Source organism: Larimichthys crocea, chromosome XVII, assembly GCF_000972845.2.
Source record: "Larimichthys crocea isolate SSNF chromosome XVII, L_crocea_2.0, whole genome shotgun sequence".
In the NCBI taxonomy this organism is placed as follows: Eukaryota; Metazoa; Chordata; class Actinopteri; family Sciaenidae; genus Larimichthys; species Larimichthys crocea.
The window spans coordinates 5,128,866-5,156,298 of NC_040027.1; the positions used below are offsets into that span (position 1 = coordinate 5,128,866).

The 27,433-nt window shown below is 42.3% G+C and overlaps 1 protein-coding gene across 3 annotated transcripts in view; it reads right to left on the reverse strand.

Moving 5' to 3' along the window:
• LOC104939120 (disks large homolog 1) overlaps window positions 1–27,433 on the reverse strand; it is a 165,218-nt gene extending 137,785 nt beyond the window's left edge. Inside the window, exons 1-4 of one of the 3 annotated variants that reach the window (XM_027290624.1) lie at window positions 27,010–27,433; window positions 22,755–22,925; window positions 19,505–20,294; window positions 19,135–19,231 (exon numbers count right to left, since the gene is read on the reverse strand). In XM_027290624.1, the coding sequence (XP_027146425.1) occupies window positions 19,135–19,231; window positions 19,505–20,294; window positions 22,755–22,925; window positions 27,010–27,028 (1,077 nt within the window). In that variant the 5' untranslated portion in view covers window positions 27,029–27,433. The remainder of the gene's footprint in view (window positions 1–19,134; window positions 19,232–19,504; window positions 20,295–22,754; window positions 22,926–27,009) is intronic. The other 2 variants (XM_027290625.1, XM_027290626.1) reach the window with 2 other exon arrangements.

Genomic DNA, 27,433 nt, shown 5'->3' on the forward strand with positions numbered 1-27,433 from the left:
TCCACGCTTACACACATCCACACACTTACACACACACACACACACACATGCATGTGTTCCATCAACCGCGCTCCATCCTGTCCCACAATCCCGTCACTCTGCCGGCACACCCCCCACCACCCCCCACAAACACCACCCGCCCCACCCGCTCCCGGCCCCCCCCGTCCCCCCGCACCCCCCACCCCCCACCCCCCACCGCCTGGCTACGGTCCTCAGCTGTGACAGGCTGGCGTCCTCTCTCTCTCACTCTTCATGGCTCTCATCTTCATCATCATCTTCATCTGTGTAATCCTCATAGTTGGTCAGGATGCAGGGACCAACATGGTCACTGTCTGCATGTGTGTCAGTGTGTGTGTGTGTGTGTGTGTTAGCACGTGTTTGTGTTTTCAGTGTGTTGTTATTATCAGCATGTGTGTGTCAGTATGGATGTAGTCTCTCTTGTCCTCCTCTGCAGTAGCAGTCCCAGTCCTCCTTACTCACTCTATCTGTGTGAGTGTGTGCCTCTCTCCTTCTATCGCTACACTCTCTCTCTCTCCCTCTCTCTGCCTCTCTTCGCTCCACTGCCTCCACTGGCCCGCCTCTCTCCACAGCGAGATCAATGAGAGACAAAAAGAAAGAAAGAAAGAAAGAAAGAAAGAAAGAAAGAAAGAAAGAAAGAAAGAGGGAGAGACCTGCACACAGAGGTGGAGGGAAGATGAAAAATGTGTGTGCCCCCCCCCCCCCCCCCACATCTCTTTCTCTTTCTACATGCAGCAGGTATGCTCTGCTTTGTGTAATAATACACCAAAACACACACTCAGAGTAAAGAGCAGGGGGTAAAGGTTCAGTATTATACGGGCTAGTGAAGGCTGAATTTACCAAATCTAACATTGGTGGAGAGAGAGAGGAAGAAAGGCATGATAAGTGACTGAGTGGGGTGTCGTATAGCTCAGTTGGTAGAGCATCCGCCCCATGTACACATGCTCAGACCTTGCAGGGGCCCAGGATTCGAATCTGACTGCGGCCCTTATTCCTGTCACTCTTCAGCTGTCTCTATCAAATAAAGCTTGAAAAGGCCAAATAAATGTCTTGGAAAACAAAAAAAAGAGTGACTGAGTGAACAAAAGCAATGATCTCCCAAACACACACACACACACACACACACACACACACGCTGGGATGACTTGTTTAATTTATATTTGAATAAAACCATTGTTATTGTTCTGGTGGCGGCATGACAACTTTGGCGTTGAGCCACTGAAACAACAGGTGGCATCAGTAGAGTAGCAGAACGTTCCCATTGAACCAGCACGAGAAAACTTTAATAAACAAATGCACATATCTAGCTCTATCACAAAGTAGAGAGTCCCATCCACACTGACTGAGATGTCACAGATTTGCCAGTTTGCTTCAACAGTCTTGCTTCAAATACCAGCGAGACATGAAATATGATGCAGGAAGTCTAAAACATTCCACAGTAGTTTATAATACTCTGAGACAGAATATTACAGCTCTGGAAATCACCATTTACATTACTAAGTAATCAGCCAGGACTGTGTGCTTACATGCTAACAATCAAGTTACAGTGTGACTAGGACATGTTAGTGCAAGTACTACTCACATGGAATCAAGTGAGTTGTAGAGTGGGATAGATTCAGAATGTTGGAGAGGAGGTTTTCAGGAGGTTTGTGAAGGTATAGAGGGACGCCCCTGATCTGGTAGAAACTGGTAGGACGTTCCACCAACGGGGAACAACAGACGAGAAAAGTCTGGATTGTCCTGAGCATACAGGTGGCAGAGCTGGAGACTACTTTGTAGTTTGTAGTCAGTGTGGGCTGCTACAGTGAAGATTGAAGAGCAGCGGGGTAACATACCCTTTTGGGTTGATTGAAAACCAGGCAATCCCTATAAGGCATGCACTTTCACATGGCAACCAGCTCCTGCTACTGTGTTTCAACTCCTGGGCTTGGTGGGAGGGATAGTGATAAAAGGATTGCTGTCTACTGCATTCAGATCAGTTGAAGCTGAACTAACAGACACAATCTATTTGAAAACCTGAATGATCTTGTTCTGTGAAGGTTCTCAGTCATCCAGGTCATCTTTCTTCAAAAACGGAATGATTTTGATACAAAAAAAGGTTCCAGCGTCTATAAAGAGGAGAGGACTTATGGGAGATAAAGGGCAGAGGAAGTCAAACGAGTCAAAGCACACTCTTCATCCGTGGCTCTTGATGCTGACGTCTGGTCCATCTGGACCATCACACACACAGACCCACAGAAGCAAACACACACAGTAGCCTCTCTGTGGTTGTCTCTGTCTTCTCACCTCGAACAGAAAACAAACAACGCAGCACGAGAGAAGAAGACAGAGAGTGGGAAACAATGTGTGAGAAAGCAGAGCATGAAGCAAGGGGGAAGAGAGGGTGATTTAAGGTCAACAATGGGGAATGAGAGGATGAATACTGAAAGGATGGAAGAGAGAGAGAGAAGCTGATACTATTCAGAGGTCTCTAAAGTCATTTCGTAACTTTACTGATAAAGTAATCAAGTCACAAACCAAGACTATGTCTCGAGTTACATTTAAAGCTGCTAATCAATAATAAGAAGTTATTTTTAGAAGCTGTTCTATCTGTACACAGACAAAATATACACAGATAAGAGGCCTGGAGGAGCCAATTAAGTCAAGAAGCTGATGCAGGTAGACAAGTCCTAAATAATGTAATGACATGAAAGGTTATTATAAGCACAGCAGGTACTTCATCTCCAAAAACCTTTGGCATCTTACATATGCAATACTTTGTGTGTAATGCATTAATAATGAATGAATCATTGATGTATTAACCATGTTGAGTGTATTAACCGTGTGTTCGCCAAATGTTGAGGAAGTGTTATTTATTTAGACAGGACATGCAGGAGGTTCATGGAGGAAATTCATGAAGCTTTTTAGTAATATTTCAAGGTGTGCTGATATTTTTTAAGGTCTCTTTGGGTGTACCCCTGTCATCTACATGATTGGATACACATTTACATTTATAATGAACTTTTTCTGGGCAGATTTTACAGCAGATCTTCTTGTGTGTGTCTTGTTTTGAGTGTACTTGTTTGTTAGTTTCAGTTTTTGTACTGCACATCTTGAACATAACTCTTCAAGCATTCGGGCTACTCTTCTATTTATGTCGAATAAACATTAAACATGGACCTCAGACATGTCTCATATAAGGTGAATACAGGTTCAACAGAAAAGGAGAATAAAATAATAATAAAATAAGTTATTTTATGTTTGTAAGAAAAAGTCTTGGCTCGTGTGATAAGCTAGCTGTCCTGAGACTAGCTATATGTGTCCCCCTGTGGTTGGAAGGAAAACAGATGGAGTTCCTGTTAATGTGTGTTCATGCCAATGTACACACACATTCATACATCTGGGATAGCCACAGGGTTTCTGGCTCATATGGCTCGTGAAATATAGTGTTAGGGTAAAGATAGAGCGACTAAATTACATTATAAGTATAAAGAAAGGACAAAAGACAGAGAGAAAAAAGGAAGGAGGAAGAAATGAATGAGAAAGAGAGAGAGACAGAGATGGAGAGAGGAGGGGTGGAGAACGTCAGAGGATGCAACATCATGAGCCTAGCAGGCATGTACTACATGTTAATATTAGTAGGTCAGCCAGCACAGAAATAACTACGCTGTGTGTATGTGTGTGTGCTAACCTCATACATTCACCACTACTCACCAATCATGGTGGACCCTTCAGTCTACATAGTAACCAATGAAAAAAGACTCCATACATTAACATTTCAAATATGGTCACATAATCAGCCTTTACCAGCTGTGTATTCAGGTTCCACATGAGTGAACCTCTCCCTCTCTCTCTCTCTCTCTCTCTCTCTCTATATATATATATATATATATATATATATATCTATATATATATATATATATTATATATATATATAATAGCGTACAATAATTATTTCAGGGACACACAGCAAAAGTGGAGTGTCAAGTTAAACATGCGCAACAACATGTTGGCATGTTTAACATGCATACAGTGCCACTATGTGGCAAAACACAGACACAGCAGTACCTGAACATTGTTCTCTAAATATTAATAATAGTAATGTGTCATATAAAGAAAACATAAAGGCATGTAGGGGGTTTAGCTTAGCTTTTTTCAAGTAGGTATCTGTATGAGCTGTATTAACAAACATCCATACAAATACTGTATAACGCAGCGATAATATAGTACACAGCTTCAGTGGACCTGGACATAGACCTAGAATAGCTTTAAATTATACTGAATATTAATTACTAAGCTCATTTAAAAAATATATATAATTCACTTGAAAAACAAGTTTTATAGCCATATGATTTTTAAATACTTTGCCGGATGTAAACATACTGAGGGTGAAAATCATACAACAATCAAACAACTACAACTACTCCACTGTCTGTCTTAACAAATCATCATGTCTACCTTCTCTAAGTGTTGCATGGCAGTACTACAGAGTTGTACAAGAGGGACAAGAAGAACATGCTTTAATCTTTGTGACTCAACACACACACACACACACACAGGAACTCTAAACCATCTTGACAGGAAAGGGTCATGGGGTCACAAAGCTGTTTGACTCCCTCTCCTGAAAAAAAATCAATGATAAGACTAACGTGGACTGAAATGAACTCGGATGACTGCCTTGTTTGTATGCATGTAGGTTGGTATCTCCGTATTAATGTGTGTGTGGGACAGTCAAAGATTAGTCAGCTGCTTAATGGGATTAGTTGCTCTGGCTGTACTCATGACTTCGGCTGAGCAATTTAATGTTAGCTTGCTAGCCTGTTAGCTTGACCAGGACAAGAGACAAGCTGAAACTGAAAAATCAAATGCAGAGAAGTCTCTAGGACAAGTGATCACAAATCTAAAACAATTCTGTTCCCGTGAAATCAGGGAATGCAAACTGTTGAAAAGGACGCTGGGGCCAGTTTAAGTGACTAATGGCTTTTCCCCTTTGCCACAAATACTAAATGCATTCCACATCAGAGTAGTTTCATTCAGTGTTTGTTCCAACCCTTGACAGTATGATTACTGAACAGACCAGATCTGTGCAGGGAAGCCAACACAGAGGTGTCCTGCATCTGCATTATTTCTAATGGTCAGCAGGGGGTAGCCACATTCGGGAAATGATGCGATTTATTGTAAACAGTTTCTGAGTTCACTAGAGCATTAGCAGGCAGCTATCATTAATGTTAAAGTCACTACCTTTGGCCCTGGACTAATTCCTCTTAATTACTTAGCTTGGTTGTCAGTCGCCCTTCATGACTCCTAGCACCTCTGATATCGTTCTGTGGACCGATGAAAAAACCAGGGGCTGGATCACAGTGTTTCAGGAGGATGTGACAAACGTCTTACCAACAATCTGGTTTGGTGTAAATAAACCCTGAATTCACTGAGTTAGATCAGAAAATATTTTGGCAACCTTCATGTCCCTTTGATTAACATAGTGACATGCTTTCTATTGTGGTCATTTAGTGTTCAGCAGCCGTCAGCATGTCAAGTTCAGAATAGAAGTATCCACTACAGGAAATTGAGCATTAATGTAATGTAAAGCCGTAACCTCTGATCCTTGACTAATTCCTTTTAATTACTCAGCTCCCCTCGCTTGTCAGCAAGACTCCATGATTCCCTGATACAGTTCTGTGGAACCATGAAAATAACACAGACTGGATTACAATGATTCAGAAGATAATTTAGGAAGCAACGATAACACTGCAGGATAAACCTGTATTTGGCCTAAGGACTTAGAAACAGGTTGATACTAGCTAAATACCAATGGTGGAAGTCAAAGTCAGATCCTTATGTCCTGTAAAAATTTGCAGAAAATAAACATGTAAGTAGCATTTTACAAACTACGATCCAGAAAGTCACAAGGTAAATTTAAGGATATAACAGATGATTAAATTGAGAGGAGAGAAGAAAAAGCAATGTTCTTATACTCTATTTTCATTTTAGGATCTTTCTATAATATTTAATCATTTGACCTCACATAGTGTATTCAAATGAAACAATGATGAATGAACTACTACTACTACTACTATACTACTACTACTACTACTACTATATAAGGTTTACATGTGCAGAAATAAGAAAAACATAAAAAACTAGTCAAAGATGTCTATATTTTGTGTTTGAGAGACAACTACTGAAGCTAAGATGAACCCAACCTGTCTATATACCACTTTTTTCTTTTTAGCTCACTGAATAAGCTGACAAAGTGTCAAGAAAGGACATATTCAGACACCTATTTTCCTACTAGAACAGCAACCCTACACCTTCTAACTTCAAGTTTCTCTCTTTCATTGAATTTAATGTGACATATGATTCATTCAAACTTGACACAAAATTAAATTTACAAAAGCTACTATGGTTAGTCCAGCTCTGGTTTGGCTTTACACACTGTCGTTGCCAAACCTATCTCTCACTTCCTTCCTCCCTTCCTTCGTCATGTCTCTCCTGTGTCCTTGCTTTGCTCTACCGTAAGACGCTACACACCTAAATACTGCAGGTGGATCAGAGAAGAAATTATAATTAAGTAAGTAAAGATACATTACATTGATTAAGGATGCAGAGCTGTGATGGTCCATCTTCACATGTATCCCTCTTGCTGGTTCAGTAGGTGTCAGCCTTAATACAGACAGGTCTATCCAAAGACCTACAGACTAAGTCCAGTTTTTCTTGTCAACAGGTGTGGATGGTACAGATTAGATGCCACGAGAGTATAACCTTTTGAGAGTCATGAAGTGAGCTAACCTGTAATAGGCATCCTACATTGTTGTGTAAGTCTCACTACAGATCCATAGATCTGGGCTCAATAGTCCTACAGCTGCTTGGGAAGTTCTCTCCCTCCTCTCCTCTTATGCCTTCTTTGTTGATTAATTTGTAAGCTGTGACCTCTCACAGTTACACCACAGCAGTTGCACACAGGAATGGATTAGTGGAATGATGCAGCACGGAGGTTTCTTGCAAAATTCAGTAAAGAAATCCAGAAAGATGAGGCACACATGGAAGTCGTTTTCATACACTCTCCAACACTTGGACTTGATTTGTATCCTTCCTTTGGTCTTTATGTGAGTCTCTCTCATTTTTTTCTCTCTTTTTTTCCTCTTTGTCCATTCTAAAATAGCTCCACCTCTGTAAAGTCTATTAGCAGCCTAAGGTAAGCTTCTTATGAGAGACTCTCTTGGAGTACAGGAGGCCAGTGACAGTCAGTAAGACCAAACAACAATCACACACTGCTAACACCAGGGAAGGTTTTACGACAGGATATATCAAAGAGGAAAAGAGGATTGGAAAAGACAGAGAAGAGGAATACTGAGGAATACTGAGAGAAAGTCAAATCTGCATACTGAACAACAATCTCCACAATCAAAGATACTACTGAGTGTACATGTAGATATATAAACATCTGAGTATTCATTATTTGATGGATTTACTGTACTGAGTCAATTAGCTGTCCACTATTAAATTAATCACTATTGGTATTCTGATTATTGATTAAATGCTTTAAGGCACCTGTTTTTGGTGTGTGTCATTTGTGGATTTCACCTCATGCTTTGGGAAACAGTGACTGACATTTCTCACCATTTTCTAATCAGTTCATCGAGAAAATAATTGACAGTATCAATATCAGTACATCAATATTTAAAATTATAATTAGTGGCAGCTCTACTTATTAGATTGGCATCTAATGGAATCTATTTCTATTGTTCATATGCGTGCATATATATATATAGAAGATATAATATATATATATAGATATATATATATATAGATATATATATATATATATGGAGGACAAAAGTATGGAGGACTAAAAGTGCCAAAATAAATAAATACAGCATTAAATAATTACTTAAATGTGTCATTAATTAATTAAAATACAGATTCATTTTATGTAAAAAACATATAATCATTTCACTATTTAATTATTAAATAATAATAATTTATTTATTTATATTTCATGGTCCTGTGTTGCAGTGCTTCATGAATTGTCTAACTGTCAAACTCAGCCATCAAAGTTGGTAGGCGGATCCTAACGCCTGATTGGTTACTCTGCGCATCAAGTCAAGGCAAATCAATTCATCAATGGATTGGTTTAGATACTCTATTAAACGAAACTTTACCACCAACGTCTAAATATCAAGGGAAAGATTCTGTCCTACTAATCCCAAATGTTGAGACCCCGCACAGGACAAAATGTCTAGAAGTTGCCCGGAGCTGCTGAGAGTAGCAGCTAATTTGATTTAGCAGAACTCCTCCGGCTCCGGCGGCTCAGTCACAGCAGACACATGCCACTCCATCACAGGTTAACCCTAACCCGGTTCAATGATAGGAACTACGGTTTGGCCAAAAAGTCTTCTTGTTCGAGGGGCTCTTTTAGCAGTTTTTCTCTCTCTCTCAGCGTTGTCAAATGTCACAGGAGCCGCTGTGGTTGACTGTCTGCTCTGATTGGTGGCCTCTACCTGGCCCTGGTTGCTTGGCACCTCACAAGCCTGACTGTGATTAACTTTATTGAACTGTCTGTATAATAACAATGACTGTCAATAATACAGTTTGAATGTCAGCCATTTTATAAAGAGACAGACAGACAGACAGACAGACAGACAGACAGACAGACAGACACGCGCACACACACACACACAAGAAAAAAAGGCTTTCAAAATAAGAGCCCCTTCAAGATAAAAGACTTCGTAAAACTCTCTCCTTAACAGACACAAGCACGCACACACACACTGACAGCCATTTAATATATTGGGGTGTCAGGGCCAGAGTCAGGCACACTCAAAATTTCTTTAGAAATCTGGTGCCCTGGTACCAGAGAAGCGGTGGACTACTTCTTCTAAATCTGCAGTCACTCTACGGTCAATATCTTGGCTGGAACGTGCAGCAATAACTCCTAGTTCTTCTGCTTTACTCGCTCCATGCTCTGGGTCAGCAGGTCCTGCTTCCACATCCTCTGCTAAATCTAAAACATCTCTCACCAACACCCTAGAAAGTTCATGAAGATCCTCCATTTTCTCTATCCAGGAACTCTACTTCAGACCAAAGCAATGGATCAGACTAGATTAGTGTTAGCCCCACCCACTGACTTTGATGGGCGAGTTTGACAGTTTGATGATTCATGAAGCACTGCAACACAGGATCATGAAATGTAAATGTAAATGTAAATATAAATTAATTAAATAGTGAAATGATTATATATGTTTTTTACATAAAATGAATCGGTATTTTAATGAATTAATCACACATGTATTTAATTCCAGGGGTGGGGTTAATTACAGGGTGGTGTTGTGTGTCCAGGTGTGGTAAGTTGGGTGAATGTTAAATAAAACGTTAAACACTTCACGGAAGACCGACCGTATTTTCTGGAATATAGAGACGCACCTGAATATAAGCCGCACCGACTAAGTTTTTTTTTTTTAAATAAAAATTTACATATATAATCCGCACCGCACTATAAGCCACCGATATCCAGGTTGAAAAATTAGATATATACCAGATACACAGAAAGATTTTGAACCGTAAATGTTTATTTATATATCTGAACTGATTGTTGCCGCTGCCATCCCCAAAGTCTCACCATGGATTCACTAACGGCAAGCTTACGTGCAGCAGGTCTATTTCCTTTCCTGGATAGCCAGATTGATGGCCTTAAACTTAAAAGCTGCATCATACGAACTTCTTCGTGTGCTTTCCATGATGAGGGGGTATGGGTGTGAAAATAATTTGCTGTTAATAATTTGGCGTGTGTGTTGTGTTAAATAAAAACTAGCATGTTCTTCTTTGCACTCACTTACCCTGTCTGTCTCGAAGAAAAATCAATAGAAAAGCCGCATTCTCTGTCCAGTCTCAACATGCTCACTCCCTGTGTTGGCCAGCTTGAAGAGGAAAGTTTCTCGCTAAGGCGGCAGGGAGACCATGGAGTCAAGTGTTTGTTCTTCAAGCAGATAACAAGTAGAGTTCAAGACAAGTCCATGAATAACACTCAAGACAGAAATGAGTACCAAACTTTGAGCTGCAGGTGTTTTACTAGTCTGTGGTGGCCAGCGTCCTCTTCTACGCAGTGGTTTGCTGGGGAGGAAGCAGCAAGAAGAGGCACGCTGCCCGACTGGACAAACTGGTGAGGAGGGCTGGCTCAGTGGTGGGCACAGAGCTGGACTCTCTGGTGACTGTGGCAGAGAGAAGGACCCTGGACAAACTGCTGTCCATACTGGACAACACTCCCCACCCTCTGCACATCACCTTCATCAGGCAAAGGAGTGTGTTCAGTGGCAGACTGCTGTCTCAATCCTGCTCCACCAACAGACTCAATGACTCTTTCGTCCCCCTGACCCTCAGACTGTACAACAGCTCTCAGTAATGGCTGGAGGCACAATAGACAATGGACAAATCTCTTTGCACTACTTCCTAGACATTTGTAGTTCTCTCATATTTTATAAAATTTTTATTTCTACAGTTACTTTCTATTTTTGATATAGTTTATGTGTATATGTTTAGCACATGTTTTCTTCTTAACACAATATTTATTTTTTATGCAAATGTTTAATTCTCCAGCACATTTTTTTCTTTTAGAGTTTATCTATCTATCTATCTATCTATCTATCTATCTATCTATCTATCTATCTATCTATCTATCTATCTAATACCTAACTTTGTATTCTGTTAACTGTACGATATAACCACAAGAATCTGTCTTGGAATGTACAGGATCAGGTGGTGTGGTCTAGTCTATAAGTTTGCAGTATGGAAGAACGATGTCCGATGTAGTGAAATGTGGAGGACACGAGGTAAGTGTAGCTAATGAGAATTTACAAAAATTATCTCTAGCAGCAGTATCTGTCTTTTACATACATATCTTTAATTAATTTGGCTGATTTGGTTGCTTCAAACAAAGTAAATGGTAAAAATGGCTGTAGTTATAAAGAATCACACAAAATCACAGCACACTGCCATGCAAGGTACCTGACCTGTCTTGAGGAGGATCAATGGTCGACCTGCTCTACCTCTTCAGGCACACTTGCTGGTGTTAAAGCTATCAAACACTATAAGAAAACTCCTCCAAAAATACCTTTCCAATGCAGAGCTGGGGACTTGGACTCGCAACTCGGACTCGAGTTGCACTTAAAAACCCAAAACATAATTTTCCGACTAAGCCTGGATTTTTGGAACAAACGTCGAGGTTAGCAAAAGAACCCGCAACATATGGTGTCAGAAGTGGGATGGCAAGTCGAAAAAAAAACCTTCCATCCCAGGCGCACTGGCCTGCATTCCCAGCGGCGAGAGCAGCCAGAGGAAATGGCGACCGCTGATGCCGACCAAGAGTGGGAAACTGACAAAGAGGATGAGGTGGGGCCCAGCTGCTCCTGCAGCTCCGGCATCCACAGGTGAATCGGGGGGAGAGCTGGTCATCATGATGCGGGACTTTTTGGCAGCACAGCAAAGGAGAGAGAAGGGCCTGCGGGCAGAGACCAGGGGGCTGAGGGCCTCTCTTCCATCAGCTGACTTGTGGCCTCAACCTGCTGTCCCGCCACATCCAAGGGCTGTCTAGCAATTACCTGTGCTGAATCTGCGGGTTGCCACCACCACACCCAGCACAGCGACAGCCAACAGTCCCAGACTGGAACTGCCCACACCAGCACCCCGGCGTATTCAGAAGGACACACCACCGGAAGTGTCACCAGCACCATCCATCCAGTTTCCAGAGGCAAGCAGCAGGGCCGACCAGCCAAGACCAGACTGGAGACCCTATAGTGAACCCAGAATACCCCAATGTCAAAAGGGGGAGGACATTGCAAACTACTTACTAGCAAGCAAAAACATGGCACTGGCCAGAAAATGAGTGGGCATGCCGCCTAGTTCCATTGTTCGCGGGGAAGGCATTGGAAGCCTACAGAGCAATGGACGAGGAGAGGGCCCACTGGTATCCAGACCTGAAGATGGCACTACTGCGGGTACTGCCGCCGGAAGTACAAACCTGGGTGAAGGAGCATGAGCCGGCGGAGGGGCTCACAGCTGCCAAGCTAGCGCTGCAGTATATCAACACTCAGAGAGGGGGCCCAGCTCCACACTTCACCAGCGCAGCACCCCGACCAACAGTCCAGCCACCGCAGCCCCGGCCCGGGAGGAGAGAATACAGACAGGAAGTTCCAGGTACCACCACCAGCACTGCCCCAAACCAATAAGGCAAAGGTCACTGGTGCCTGCCATGCACCATGTCCAGAGGTGGGCCCTGTTGAAAAAAGGACAGGTCGAATCCAACATCATAAAACTGTCAGTATAAATGGGCAGCAGGTTACTGCTCTCTTGGACACTGTGAGCTTCACATCCTTGATTAAGCACAGCTTGATGACAGTGGGCTGTGTGGACTACAGACATTGTGTGTGTGCATAGGGATAAGCATCCTTATCCCAAAGCTGATGTGACAGTTACCATTGATGAACAGCCTTACCTGCTGACTGTTGGGGTGGTTGAGAACTTGTCTGTGGAAATAATCTTGGATGGAACTTACCTGTGTTGATAAACTTGCTGCACGAAAAACAAGTGCTAGCAAAAACAGACTGTTGGGAAGGCAATGTAAATGTTTCATGTCCTGTGATCACCCAAGCCCAAGCGAAAGGTGTCCAACCACTCCCAGACTTGGACAGTAGTCTGTATGAAGGTGGCACTAAAGGGCCAAAGAAATCACGTCGCGAACACTGCTTTGAGAAGCAGCTAAGGCAAACTGATCCTGAGATGGAAAGTATGGTTTAAAACATCTGGGATGTGCCTCAGAGGGAAGATGCAACCCTGAAGCCATTGCCAAGAGGCAAATGGAGGTTGTGTGGGGAGGGAAAGTTCATTGTGGAGAATGATGTGTTGTATTCTATGGATAATGAACATAGACACTTGGTCATCCCTGCTAGTTGCAGACCACTGATTATGCACCTGGCACACACACTTCCATGGGCTGGACACCTTGGCCGTAACAAAACATACATGCGCATCAGTTCACGGTTTTATTGGCCCTCCATGTACACAGACATCCAGAGATATTGCACCACATGCCCCACATATCAGAAAACATGCCCTGGCCGCAAGTCTGACAGAGCGCTTCTGCACCCGCTTCCAGTCATCTCCACTCCATTCCGCAGGATTGCTATGGACATTGTCGGGCTCTTGGTAAAAAGTAGTGGGGGTCACCAGTACATCCTGGTGGTGTGTGACTATGCCATGCATTTCCCTGAGGCTTTTCCCCTGCGGACCATCACTGCTCCCACAGTCTGCGGGCATTGGTACAACTATTCTCCAGAGTGGGAATACCAGATGAAATCCTAACTGACCAAGGAACTAACTTTACGTCACGGTTGATGCAGCTTTTCCAGAAGCAGCTGGGCATCACAGCCATTAAAACTACACCATACCATCCACAGACGGATGGTCTCGTCGAAAGATTCAACCAGACACTGAAGAGGATGCTGCAGAAATTTGTGGATGATACGGGCAAAGACTGGGACCGCTGGTTGCCCTTTCTGCTTTTTTCCTACGAAGTTCCCCAGGCCTCAGCGGTTCCTCACCATTTGAACTGCTCTATGGCTGGGAGGTACAGGGAACCTTGGACCTGCTCCGAAAGAGCTGGGAAGGCCCTTCCACCACAGCAAGCGACCGAGGGGTGGTGCAGGGGTGGTGCAGTTCGTGCAGAGGGGTTCGAGGAGGAAGCCAAGGTCAACCTTCAGGAGGCCCAGAAAAACTACAGTCTACAGTCCTCGCAGCAGCTGGCCCCAGTTCGAATCCCGCATTGGACGGCCATTTACTGCGTGTCACTCCCCCTCTCTCTGCCCCCTGCTTCCTGTCTATCTTCAGCTGTCCTATCATTAAAGACATAAAAGGCCAAAAAAATTATCTAAAAAAAAAAGAAAGAAAAAAAGAAGGATGGCTCCCGCGTACCCCATGCCCAGGATCGATGATTTACTGACATACATCACCACCACCCCTTGCGGTACTACCTGCTTGGAAGGGAGTTTGATCTTGAAACAGACCACAGAGCTCTCACGTGGATCAACTCCATGAAAGACCACAACAGCCGTCTGACTAGATGGTACCTTTCACTCCAGCCATACAGGTTCACCATCCCGCACAGCTGCTCTGTGCGGGATGGTGAACCTGTATGGCAAGGCAACGTAGTGGCAGACTACCTGTCTAGGTTGCTGCACATCGCCAACCTCCGGGAGGAGGGGGATAATGTGACGGAGCAGCTCTGTCACTGACTGTGGCCAGCGCACACACACAGACACACAAACTACAAATCTTCCCCATTCCCTTCTGTTCCGCGCCAAAACAATAACAAAACACACATCCCTCTTCCCCTCACTGGACAATAGCACGGCCAAGGGCGCACACTTGGTAGCGCTAATTCAATGTATGCATACACAAGCAGATGAGAACTTACCGGGTGTGTGGAAATGCGCCCGCCACCGCTTATCTGTCCACTTCCGGCGGAGAAACATGGCGTAAGCATCATCGTCATTATATAGGAGGATGACACGCATTATTAGTGATCATGTGATGCAGAGAAATATATGTTTATTAACAATGTCAATATATCTGAGTCCCAGCAGTCTTCTATGGAAGATAAATAGTGACTATACTGCTATAATTTTTAGACAATTTTTGTCATGATCACCTGTGTATGAAATTGCTGTCATAACCGGGAAAAGATGTTTATGTTAAGGTAGTAGTCCGAGTGGGAGGGGCTACCACTATAAAAGGGGCTGCCTGGGCCCTAATCATGGAGAGTGTGTGGTTGGTTACGGAGGAGGTAACAGTGGTTGAGTTGGTTTATTGAGAGTTGAGTTAATGAAGAACTAGTTTTCTTGTTTGTTTGTTTTTCCTTTCTTTTGTTTTTTGAAATTGTATATAGAGAATTTTGTTTCATTCACTTTATTTTTTTGGTTTGTAAATATTGGCACTGTTTGCACCTGGTGAGGTGGGGAATAAAAAAACCCAAACATAATTTTACAACTAAGCCTGGATTTTTGGAACAAATGACAAGGTTAGCAAAAGAACCCCACAACACTCACTTAACTGTGACTTCAGACTCGACTTGGACTCAACCTCAAAAGACTTCAGACTTGACTTCGACTCGAGGCTCGAGACTCACGAACAACCTTCATTTCATGTTATTATTATTATTCTCATTATTTATCTGTCATTTATCTTTTTGTATGATCTCTGGCTCTGAGCTAGATGTAAACGTCAATGTCATGCGTGAAGCGCGCATTTTCAGTATCATAAATTTGATACATTACTTCAGTATCAGACATTGACAATGCCGAGTGTGAAAAGTTCACCAGGAGTGCCTCGGATCATTACGTTTGAATACAATGCCTTCACACAGACAGACAACAAGCGTACAGTAGTGTGCAAAGAGTGCGGCAAAAGGATACAAGATTGTGGTTCAACTACATCAAACGTCATCCGGCATCTGAAAACGCACCCAAACCGGTTAGTCACTTGTTAATGTGAAATACGTTAAAATTAGCAATTAGCCATCAAACTAGCCACAAGCAACTGTGCGCTAACACTGTGAACAGGCAGATTGCATATTTGCTGTTGGCCATATGATGGCCAGACTTTGGGTTAACATTTAACCAGGTCTAGGATGTCAGGAGATTAGTCAATGTCATACCAGCCAACAACTGAGTAGCAAAATCCGGGTGATTGTATGCTAATGAAATAGCTGCTAACACTCCCACTTCTCCCTGGTTCTCCCATATTTCGAACCCATCTCCCGCTGCCCTCCCGTTTTGTCATTTCTCCCGTAATTGAAAGGCCCAAATTTGTTTGTTAATAATAATAATAAGAAGAAGCACAATAGCAAAGGTTTTATTTTAAAAGCTCAGACAGGAAACCACTGCCACTCCGTTAGTTATTGCCACTAACTTAGTGGCTCAGCTAGTAATTATTAAAAAACACAAAGTTGCGTTAACTATGGTCATTTTATATACTGTATATATATTTTATAATATCCCCACACATTTCCTGCTGTGTGTTGTGTTAAGCAGCAGATAAAAGGCAGCTTGGAGAAAAAAATCTGAATTTGATTTAGTGTTGGCGAGAGACTTGAGACTTGACTTGTAAAAAATGACTTGTGAACACCTCTGTTCCAATGTCAGAATTGTGGGGGCTATGTCAATTTCTGTAACTTTATAAACCCAACAATCCAACAAGTAAGACCATGTCACACAGGCAGTGGTCAGGTGTGTGTAGATGACAGTGTGAAGGACTGAACTGTTCTCTTGAGCTCCCTTTTTCAATCTTTCACACAACAACTGTCACTTTTCCATCACCTTGTGTGGTGACACAAACCAGTCTGTTCCAAGCATACCCAAGCCTTTACGCTTAGCAGTATTTGTACTTCAGTTCAAATAAAAGCACAGACACTACATCAGTTCCATTCTCCATCAATTCATTATCTTTACCCTCTTGTTCTGTGCAGGGTGGCAGAGGGTTGGAGCCTAGCCCCGCTCCCTTTGGTTCTGCTGCTTTTAAATGGGCTGTGCATGTCTCAATGCACATATGATCAGGATGTGTGTTCAAATTTGTCAGCCTTGTTTTTAGCATTTCGTATTCTCTCCTGCCTTGACAGCAGTCAGTCAGTCAACCAGTAAATCAGTCAGATATCTACACCCCAAGCCAGCCAGTCAGATAGCTCATCTTTTGAAGTGTGCGTCCTATCAACCCAGTTTCCTGTCTCTCAGGGTGCCACAAGTTGTCAGACCAACCTCTGAGCGACAACTCGGCATTCCCATTAGAGCCCAGTAGAGCACACCCTGTTCCTGTAACTGCAACTTATAGCATGTTCATGACACAAAGTATGGTGCCCCATCTGTGCAATGAGCAACCAGTCACCAATTTGATATGGCTAATGGTGAGCAGGTGCAGAGTTTCCCTACATTTACTGAGTTTATAGTTGACAGCTACATTTGGGAATCCTCCCAAAAAGGACTGCAGGTCTAAGGTTCACGTTTCTAATAAAAGTCATGTTCATCCAAAAGAGCACATTCAAAACTTAGCACCCAATTCACAAATTATCTTAACATAAAAATGAAAGGGATGTCTGGAATGAATGAATGAATGAATGACAAAACCTTAAAAATTAAATTATCAGAAAATTGGAGGCTGTACATCCACATAGTTTAACCCTTTTCACTCATGTCCTGTTGTCTTCTCTGCCTTTCTCTTTTGCTCTAGTCTAACCTGCTCTACCTGTGTCTCACCTTGGTAGTGAGGATACAGATGCAGTCCATCCTCACCAGTCCGACTGGCAAACTTTCACTAAAACATCTCCCAGCTGCAACTTTCCCGTTCATCACTCAGCGCTTGTTGCTGTTGGTGACATCCTTCTGCCGTCTGTCCGTCTCTGTCTCCTCCTTCTTATCCTCCTATTTCATCCCTCAATCTTTCTCTCCTCCCTTTCTCGTGTCATCTCCACCTGTCCTTTTATCAGAGCAGCTCCTAAGGACTTCTCTGCTAAAAGAGGGGCCAACTCAGAAACATGGCAGCTATCCCAGTGCACCTCGACCCGCCCTCTTGTTTTCCAGCTACAGTCTTCATTTTATGGCAGCTGGTAGCCACATTTTGACCTCAAAAAGTGCATGGCTCAGAATATGTATCTGCACACGTAGGACGCACTCAGCACACAGAAAGTTGGATAGACAAACATGCAGAGGCAGGCACAGAAACATATACACATGGATGCACACTCACACAGACAGACATGTATACACAGACATAAGCACACACACATACATATAGTACTACACACACGCACACACACACACACACTCCACTCTCTGCTGTTTTATCAGGTCAGTCTCTGTTTGGCAGGAATGGGAGTTAGACTGAGTAAACAGTAACAGCTGTATAGCAATGGTCGCTCTACTTTCAACTTTAACTGTGGGCATCGGCGTAGAGCTCCACATGCACCCTGAAGCTGCACACAGAGATGGGATTTCACTCACTGAGATGCAGAGCATGACAACAACTGATGTTGGACTTATAGTATACTGTACTACACACAGAAGACCAGCAGAGCAAAGACACATTAGGAAACGTTTCCCACCAAGTTCTCTAGCATAAAACAAAAACATCCACACAGGGTTTCATTTCTTTCTGTTCCTGTCCTACTCTACTTCTGTACAGCTCCACCCTCCTCTGGCCCTGGACTCATTGTTGGTTCTCTCCTGATGCTTACTGCTGCCAAAAGAAAGTCTGTCTGCACATGGTTGTGCTATTATTATTAACAGTAACATTATTATTGGGTCTCAGTTCCTTCTACAGCTGTGCATTTATAGTTTTTGTTAGTTTAAAGTTAACAGCCTTAGTAACAACCTTCCTAGTCCTCTGACCACTCAAAGCGCTTTTACAGCACATATCTCATTCACATCCATGAAACATGTCACTTAGTGAGTTGACTCAATGATAGAAAGGGGTCCAGCAGATCAAAGCAGTATTGTGTACAGTCTGAGCCCTTACACTATATACAGTGCTGTCAAACCACACAGAAGCTTTTAGTTTCAATTTCAGCGGATCAACAAGACCAAAGCAGTTGCACAAGCTCATCTCTGAACTCTACTGGACAATCAAATGTTACTGAACTGAACTGAATCCTCTTGTCATATTATTATGGAATGAAATGTAAGACAGTCTGCATAACTGATCTGCCCATCTAATAATGTGTTCTGCAGCCACCTCTCCGTACACTGGTGAGACATGTTGTCACCTGTAAAAACATGTTGAAGCAATGACTCTAAACTATTTCCGTGTGGGAGAGGTGATACATTCAATGGGAAGCATGAACACATCCAGGCTAATTCAAATAGAAAACCTCACATTCTGTATTGTGTGTACAATTATATTAAAAACACAATGTTCAGTCATAGCTCCAATCCTTATCCTTTATCATGTCAGTTCTTCTTCTGCAACTTGCTGTGTCTCAAGGTGGCCACCCATAAACTGAGCTCACCCACCTTTAGTCAGGATGTATACTCTGCTATTAACTGTGGACACTTTGTGCAGGTTTCCCCAGGCACAAACACAAAACAAGCACAGATGCCTTACCTTGTTGGGGGTCAGTGGGATTGTAGGTGGCCTCGGGCTGGTTGGACCATGACTAGGATTAGTGGAGGTGACTTTTCCTGGCCCAGGGCTGGTTGGACTAGGAACAGAAATCAAGGAGAGAGTGTGTCTGGAGGGGAACTCTGAAAACTGTGGACCATTTTAGATCACATGAAAGATCATAGATTGAAAGAGTATGAACATATATCCAGTTAATTAGAATGAACAGCATAAGTACAGTACAACAGCTGACCAGATACGTGACAGTGTTAAGAGGGAGATTATTTGTCAGTTGGGTCTGTTCATGGTAGTTGTATGGTTTGATAATATATACCCTCCTAACATTTCACCTGGATGCTCATATGTTACGTACCTCAGGTGAGGCCCTTTAGTCAAAGGTGGGCTGCTGAAGCTAAATTTTCCTCTGTTGGGGCTCATTGGGCTCGTGCTGGGAATGACTCTGTCGATGCCTGGGTCCTTGCTGGTTGAGCAAGGACCAGAGATTATGGTAGCATCTGGGACTCTGTTGTGACCTGGGCTGGTAGTGGTATCTTTGTTTGGAGTGGTTGGAGACACAAGGCCTTGGATGGTGCTGGAGACGAGGGCTGTGACAGTCACCAGGTTGAAGTCTGGAGAGGCAGAACAGGGTTGTGGATTGCCAGAGGTGTTGGAGCTTTCCGAAGAAAGAGAGTTGGTGGCAGTAAAATGTTTATTTATATAACCAGTCGGGGTTTCTGCACCATTCACCGTGAACCTAGGGGATGTGGCTGCAGAGGGAGAAAAGGGCTTGTTCTGAGTCTCTAATGCTAATGATATGGGGGATCCAGGCTGGACAGGAGGGAGAGGAGCACGGTACTTGACCTTAGATGGCTGTGACTGAGGTGTAATGGACTGTATTGTAGGGGAAGATGGCTTCTTTGTGGGTATTCCAGATGGGATTGGAGGGGCAGGGGACTTGACTGACTTGGGTCTGTGGGCCAGAGGTTTGAGCTGGGATGATCCCTCAGAAGCTTGGGGGCTCCGGGGAGCAGAAGAAGGCTGTGCCTGAGCTGAGTGCTCTGCTGGCAGGTTACCGGAAGCATGGAGGTTCCATGCACCGTCTGTCTGGTCAACAGAACACTTACTGTCTTGAAGGATGGTCAACTCGTAGTACTCCTGAATGTCTAGAAGGAGAAGAGCAGAGATTATAGCCGTGATTGGTTTAGTGGATTAGTAAATGAGGTTATGACACAGATGGTTAGCTCTGTTGCCTCATAGCAAGAAGATTCCCAGCTTAAACAGTGGCTCGAGCCTTTCTGCGTGGTTTCCATGCCCCCCACAGTCCAAAGACATATTAATAGGTTAATTGGTGACTCTAAAATGACGTGTACGTTCAAATGTAAGTGGTCGTTTGTAAAATTGGCTCCAAATTCCCATGACCCTGGATAGATGGATGGTTATAGCACACTGACTGTATGTACTGTATGACTGACTGAATGCATGGCTGTACAGATGAAAGACAACTAATAACAACAAAAACATAAAAATAATTAATAAGTAAAGCCACATTCAGACAGGATCAGACACTGCAGGGAAACTCTGCAGAGTTGTGCGGTGGGGTGGACCATGAGGGGGGCTGCTGGGGGTGTATCTATATGTGTTGAACATAACCGTTGTGAAACAATCAGGAAATAACTTTCATTTCCTGATTAACCAGCTTTATCGATGTTGGCGCTCGCTCACTCTCATTGACTGTCTATGTCTCTCAACCAAAGCACGTTCTCTCTCAAACCATGAACAAAAAACAAATTAAAATTATGTGTATCTCAATTTTGCAGCTTGGATTGTGAGCCAGACTCAGATTTGGGTACATGAAATAAACAAAGCCAGAACACAACAGGTAGATCGGTAGGTAGGTATCACAGTTTAGATAGTCTCAGTTTTAGAGACATTTCAGGCTGACTGTGGAGGTTCAGCTGATCTGAGCATCTGATTGGCTGTTGCAGCTAAACTTTTCTGCTGCAGTTGCGGAAAAATCGCGGTGATTGGTTAAAATTACAACACCGCCCTGAATTCACGGGGATTCACTGAAGTTGCGTTGAAGTTGCAAATCGCAACATCGCGAATTCCTGTAGGGTCTGTATTATAGTATCATTTACAGTACAGTCAGGCCTGACGCCGATTACTACTAAATTAGTTGTCGACGATTTTGTCGACATAATCGTGACTAATCGACTACTAATCGTGGCAGCCCTACTGTAAACTGAATATCAATGGGTTCAGTTCATTGAACAAAACAACACATTTCAAAATGTTGCTTTAGGCGCTTTGGCTGATGGACATTTCTCAGTTTATAGACCAAACAAGTGATTAATGAAAAATGTAATCAGCAGATTTATCTATGAAGAAACTAATAATCAGTTGCAGCTATATAAAGCTGTTCAGATACAGTAAGAAACCTTAAACCTGTGATCAAGCTGGTCACAAAATAAATCTTTGTTTATTTTTTATTTTCTTATTTCTGATATAGGAAGGTAGCCACACACAGCTAATACACTGTTGACCTCTAGTGGCAGCACATGGATACTCCCATGTTCTACAGAACCGGAGTCCCTGAAGTATTCAGTGATTCACACTTAAAAGAGAAGTTCACTCAGCTGTCAATTCCCTTTTCAGAAGTAAGCACACTGATGTAATGCCTCCAAGTGACTGTCATGATTAGGTTTTACTTCCACACACAGAACTGCAGCACCGGTTATGAGCTCAGGCTCAGGTTTGTTGATCATAAAAGAAAAAGAAAAAAAAACAAACACAGTGTATGGAAATGTGCAGACAGTTGGAAGAGGATGTGTAAAAACAAAAGGGGAAGAGCACACAGGAAGTTTAACAGTGCATGCCCATAAAAATGTCCATAAAACAGACATTAGGGGAGTATATTCAGACAACTTACGTGATAGATTAAGTCTAATGTTTGAACACAAGAAGTCAAGGATAATAATATGGAGAAAAGAAAGACAGTGCTGTTTCAAACTTTTTCAACTTTAATACCTGAGAAAGCTTGGTTAAAGGTCAAAGTCACAAACAGAAACTAAGCCTTGTGTTTAGTGAACAGCCCACATATACACACACATACATACTAGACAGAGAAAGGAGTGCTACTGTAAGAGCTAAAGGTGTAGGTGTAGCACAAAGCAGGTGGGACTGGGACTGAGAACCAGTTTGTCATCATGCTCATAGCCACACAGTCACACATGTGCCTGATGTTTTCCTTCCAGTGAACAACAGTTCACCACGAGCAGAATACACACACTGTTAAATACTGGGAGGAATTCATACTCACTACACATTCTCTGAATATATGAATATTTCCTACAAAGGGCCCAGTGTTTTCTGTGACAGGCCACATCACGCCTACATCTTGGTGTTCTGATCTCCATTATCTGGTGAACAGTCATGTGATGTGTCTCTTATAATCAGTCCGGCCTTCTGTCTACCAGCCAACTAGCCTACTGTCTATCTTCTATCTTCATTAGGACCAGATACACATGAGTTGGTGCCCTTCTTTAAGCCTTCACACACACACAATAGGGATGTTTTGAGGAACAGGTAACAAAACAGGTACATGAACAAAGAGATATTCCTACCAAGCAGAGCATTAAAGAGCTGACTCTGAAAGACATTGATGACTCTGTCCAGAGACTGCTGCAGCTGCTGGTCATCATCCACATGGCCCTGTTTGGTCCGACTCTGATTCTGCTGCCTCTGGTCAAGTTTGGCCCGGTACTGCTGGAGAAGCTCCAGGGCTCGCTGAGCATCTAAATTCAAAATATGTAAATACAGGTAAATAAGCAGCGACAGAAAAGTAAATAGAAAATTCTCTAGACACTCTTAAGTAGAGCAAGGAGATTAGGTAGTGCATATTAAAAGCCCACCTACATTATTTAAAGATAAAACAAACAGAAGAGAAGTTCATCATAAAAACTTTAAATTAAATCAACATCTCCAACAGTCCAAAATAAGAGAATTAAATGTGGACTCCTGAATATCAGGTCTTTGTCATCTAAAGCTGTCTTAGTCAATGAATTAATATCTGATTATGATATTCATTTGTTCTGTCTCACTGAAACCTGGCTGCAGGAGGATGAATATGTTAGCTTAAATGAATCCACTCCTCCGAGTCATTATAATACTCATGTTCCTCGAAGTACTGGTCGAGGTGGTGGAGTTGGAGCTATATTTGACTCAAGTCTATTAATACATCCTAAACCTAAACTAAATTATAATTCATTTGAAAGTCTTGTTCTTAGCCTCACTCACCCAACCTGGAAAACATCGCAGCCAATTTTATTTGTTACAGTATATCGAGCTCCTGGTCTTTATTCTGAATTTTTATCTGAATTTGCAGAATTTGCATCAGGCTTGATCCTTAAAACAGATAAAGTAATTATTGTAGGTGATTTTAACATTCATGTGGACAACCACAATGATAGTCTTAGTACTGCATTTATCTCTCTATTAGACTCAATTGGCTTTTGTCAAAGTGTAAATAAACCGACTCATTGTCTGAACCACACTCTTGATCTTGTTCTTTCATATGGCATTGAAATTGATAATCTAATAGTCTTTCCACAGAATCCTCTTCTGTCTGACCATTTTTTAATAACCTTTGAGTACATACTACCGGACTATAAGCATTTGTGTAGAAACTCCTACAGCAGATGTTTATCTGATAGTGCTGTAGCCAAATTTAAGGAAGTGATTCCTTCAGTATTGAATTCAATGCCATGTCTAACTGTAACAGAGGACTTGTCTGCTTCCTTTAGCCCCTCACAAATAGACCATCTTGTTGATAGTATTAAACAAAGAAGGCTAGCACCATGGTATAGCCAGCAGACTCGTAAATTAAAGCAAGAGGCACGTAAATCTGTACGCAAATGGCGTGCCACTAAACTGGAAGAATCTCATCTAGTCTAGCAAGATAATCTTAAAACATACAGGAAGGCTCTCCGTAATGCCAGAGCAGCCTACTACTCTTCATTAATAGAGGAGGATAAGAACAACCCCAGGTTTCTCTTCAGCACTGTAGCCAGGCTAACAGAGAACCACAGCTCTATTGAACCATCTATTCCTTTAGGTTTAAGTAGCAATGACTTCATGAGCTTCTTTAATGATAAGATTATAACTATTAGAGACAAAATCCATCACCTCTTGCCCTCAACAGGCATTGATCTGCATTCTGATACAGCAAGTTTGGAAACAGCTGTAAAACCTGATATGTATTTAGACTCCTTTTCTCCCATCGACCTTCATCAAATAACTTTAATAATTTCTGCAGCTAAGCCGTCAACCTGTCTCTTAGACCCCATCCCAACCAGGCTGCTCAAGGTTTTTTTTTTTATCTCTAGTTAGTCACTCTTTATTGGATACGATTAATCTGTCTTTATTATCAGGATATGTACCACAGTCCTTTAAGGTAGCTGTAATTAAACCTCTTCTTAAAAAGCCCACTCTAGACCCAGAGGTCTTAGCCAACTACAGACCAATATCAAACCTTCCCTTTCTGTCTAAGATACTTGAGAAAGCTGTAGCTAATCAGCTGTGTGACTTTCTCCATAACAATAGTCTATTTGAGGATTTTCAGTCAGGATTTAGAGTGCATCCCAGCACAGAGACCGCATTGTCAAAGTTACAATGACCCCCTAATGGCATCAGACAAAGGACTCATCTCTGTACTTGTCCCTTAGATCTTAGTGCTGCATTTGACACCATTGACCATCAAATTCTTTTACAGAGACTAGAACATCAAAGTGCATCAAAGGAATCGCCCTAAGCTGGTTTAAGTCGTATTTCTTAGATCGATCTCAGTTTGTTCACGTCAATGATGAATCCTCCATGCATACCAAAGTTTGTCATGGGTCCCACAAGTTCTGTACTAGGACCACTTCTATTGTTTATATACCCCCCCCCCCCCCCCCCCCCCCCCCCTCTCTCTCTCCATCTGTGGACATGTCTCATTAATGCATGTTACTAACCAAACTTCCCCAGAGTTTCTGTGCTCTGTCGTCCAGCAGGTTCTCGTGGATCATGGCTGCTGCTGTGATCCTGCACGACGTCCACTACGCATATTATTACTGTCATTATTACTACCATATCTGCTACTGTGGTCATTTTATCATTCATTGTGATTCATTGTCATTTTGTCAGTCATTGTAATTGTACAATATGTTTGTGTTGATTTGTCCTGTACACGTGACATCCATTGCACGTCTGTCCGTCCTGGAAGAGGGATCCCTCCTCTGTGGCTCTTCCTGAGGTTTCTTCCACATTTTTTCCCTGTTAAAAGGGTTTTTGTGGGCAAGTTTTTCCTCACTCGAACCGAGGGTCTAAGGACAGAGGGTGTCACTCCCTGTACAGATTGTAAAGCCCTCTGAGGCAAATGTACTTTGTGACTTTGGGCTATACAAATAAAACTGATTTGATTTTGATTTGAAAAGCCTCTGCTTAATAGAGGATTACTATGGTTAATAACTCACTCACAGATTCTTTATCAGCCTGAAGTTAAATTAAAGATTAATAATCTGGCTCCATATAGTGAGTGTATGGACCCATGTAGGGCTGCACGATATGGCCTATAACCAATATCTCGATATTTTAAAACTATATCGTGATACTCGATATATATCTTAATATTTTTATTTCTCCTGTAAAACACTATGAATGTTAAATTCAACCCTTTGATGCAAAAAAATAATATCAGTATGATGATTCAAGTAGACCCTTCTATTAGATTAGTAATGGCTGCGCCGCGTTTTAGCTGCGTCCTCTGCCCTGCGTCAACTCACACCTGGCGCGTCTTAACAGCGTAGCGAGCCAGCCGTATTCACGCGAGATTCCTGGACGTATGCGAGACCCTGCGATAAACTGTGTATAAAGAAAACAACAACAACAAACAGCTGACTTTGCTTCTCCGACATGGAGGAGATTATAAAAAGCATCTGTTGTGTCATAAATGATTGTGTGTTGTTCCACTTCAACGATGGCTGTACACTGCATTCCAGGCTCCATGGAACTCAAGTGAACAGCTGATTAAACCTGAAGCAGTGACAGATCAACATTACACAGTCAGTCTTCAGCCTTTCTATGCAGTTCTCTGCCAGTGACACAGATCAAGTCAAACGGCATTCCAAATCATTCCTATTTATAATTTACATGTTTACCAAACAGAGAAGAGCCAGCAGAGAGGAAATAGATTAGATTAAATATAGTCAAACACAAATTGAGCTAAATTCCCTTTATCTATGCATTTTAATGATATAACATATAGTAAGATACAGTTAACATATAGTTAACCTATCGCTAACATATAATTAACATGCTAATATATAGCTAAGATACAGCTAACATATAATTAACATATAATTAACATGCTAAGATATACCAAAGATATAGCTAACATAGTTAACCTATAGCTAACATGTAATTAACATGTCAAGATATAGCTAAGATATAGTTAGCATATAATTAACATATATAACATATATATAGATATATCGGATAGAAAGATGAAATAAAATGTTGCCCTGTGATAACTTGTGTGCCAAATTTACCACAATGTATGAATAATTAGTAAGAATTGTTAAATGATGGTTTATAAGCTGTATAACTACACCGAAAAAGAATTTAGCGTTAAATGGAGACATTTTAGAGAAGTTTCGTTAAAGTACACGCAGAGAAGAGTGCTGAGCTCAGCGGAGCCGTGCCGAGCTGAACTAAGCTATAGCAGCAACCTGTGACCATTTCAGGTGTCGAAACTGATGTGTTCCGTGTCGTTAATAACAAATAATATAATTGGAGAAATAAAGACTGAGATCTATGAAGAAACATTTCATTTATAGCTACCTTTCTGTCGCACAGGCATGTTGACACACACAGTCCTCCTCACTGTGGGGCTTCACTGTGTCTGTCGCTGTGGTCGTGTATTTGTTATTACAGATGTGTGCGTTTGTCCCGGGACAGCCTGCCTCGGAAGTAGGACACCAAACTGATTCCACCGCAGTCTTTTATCCTCCAAACGTGTTTTCATTAAAACAAAAACTTTACGAAGTGTTTAAAAGTCCGAGACAACCGTGAGAGCGGCGCAGAGAGACGAAGCGTCGACTGCTGCCTGTCAGTCGCCGCTTGGACTTGGTACCCGGAGCTGCAGCCTGTTTTCTCTCCCTTCTTGTGTTTCGCTTTAGATCTCCCTCTGACTCGCTTTGGTAAAACTAGTTCTCCATTTCTTCATTCAGGTGACTTGAGTCAAAACGCGGTCCAACCGGTTCTT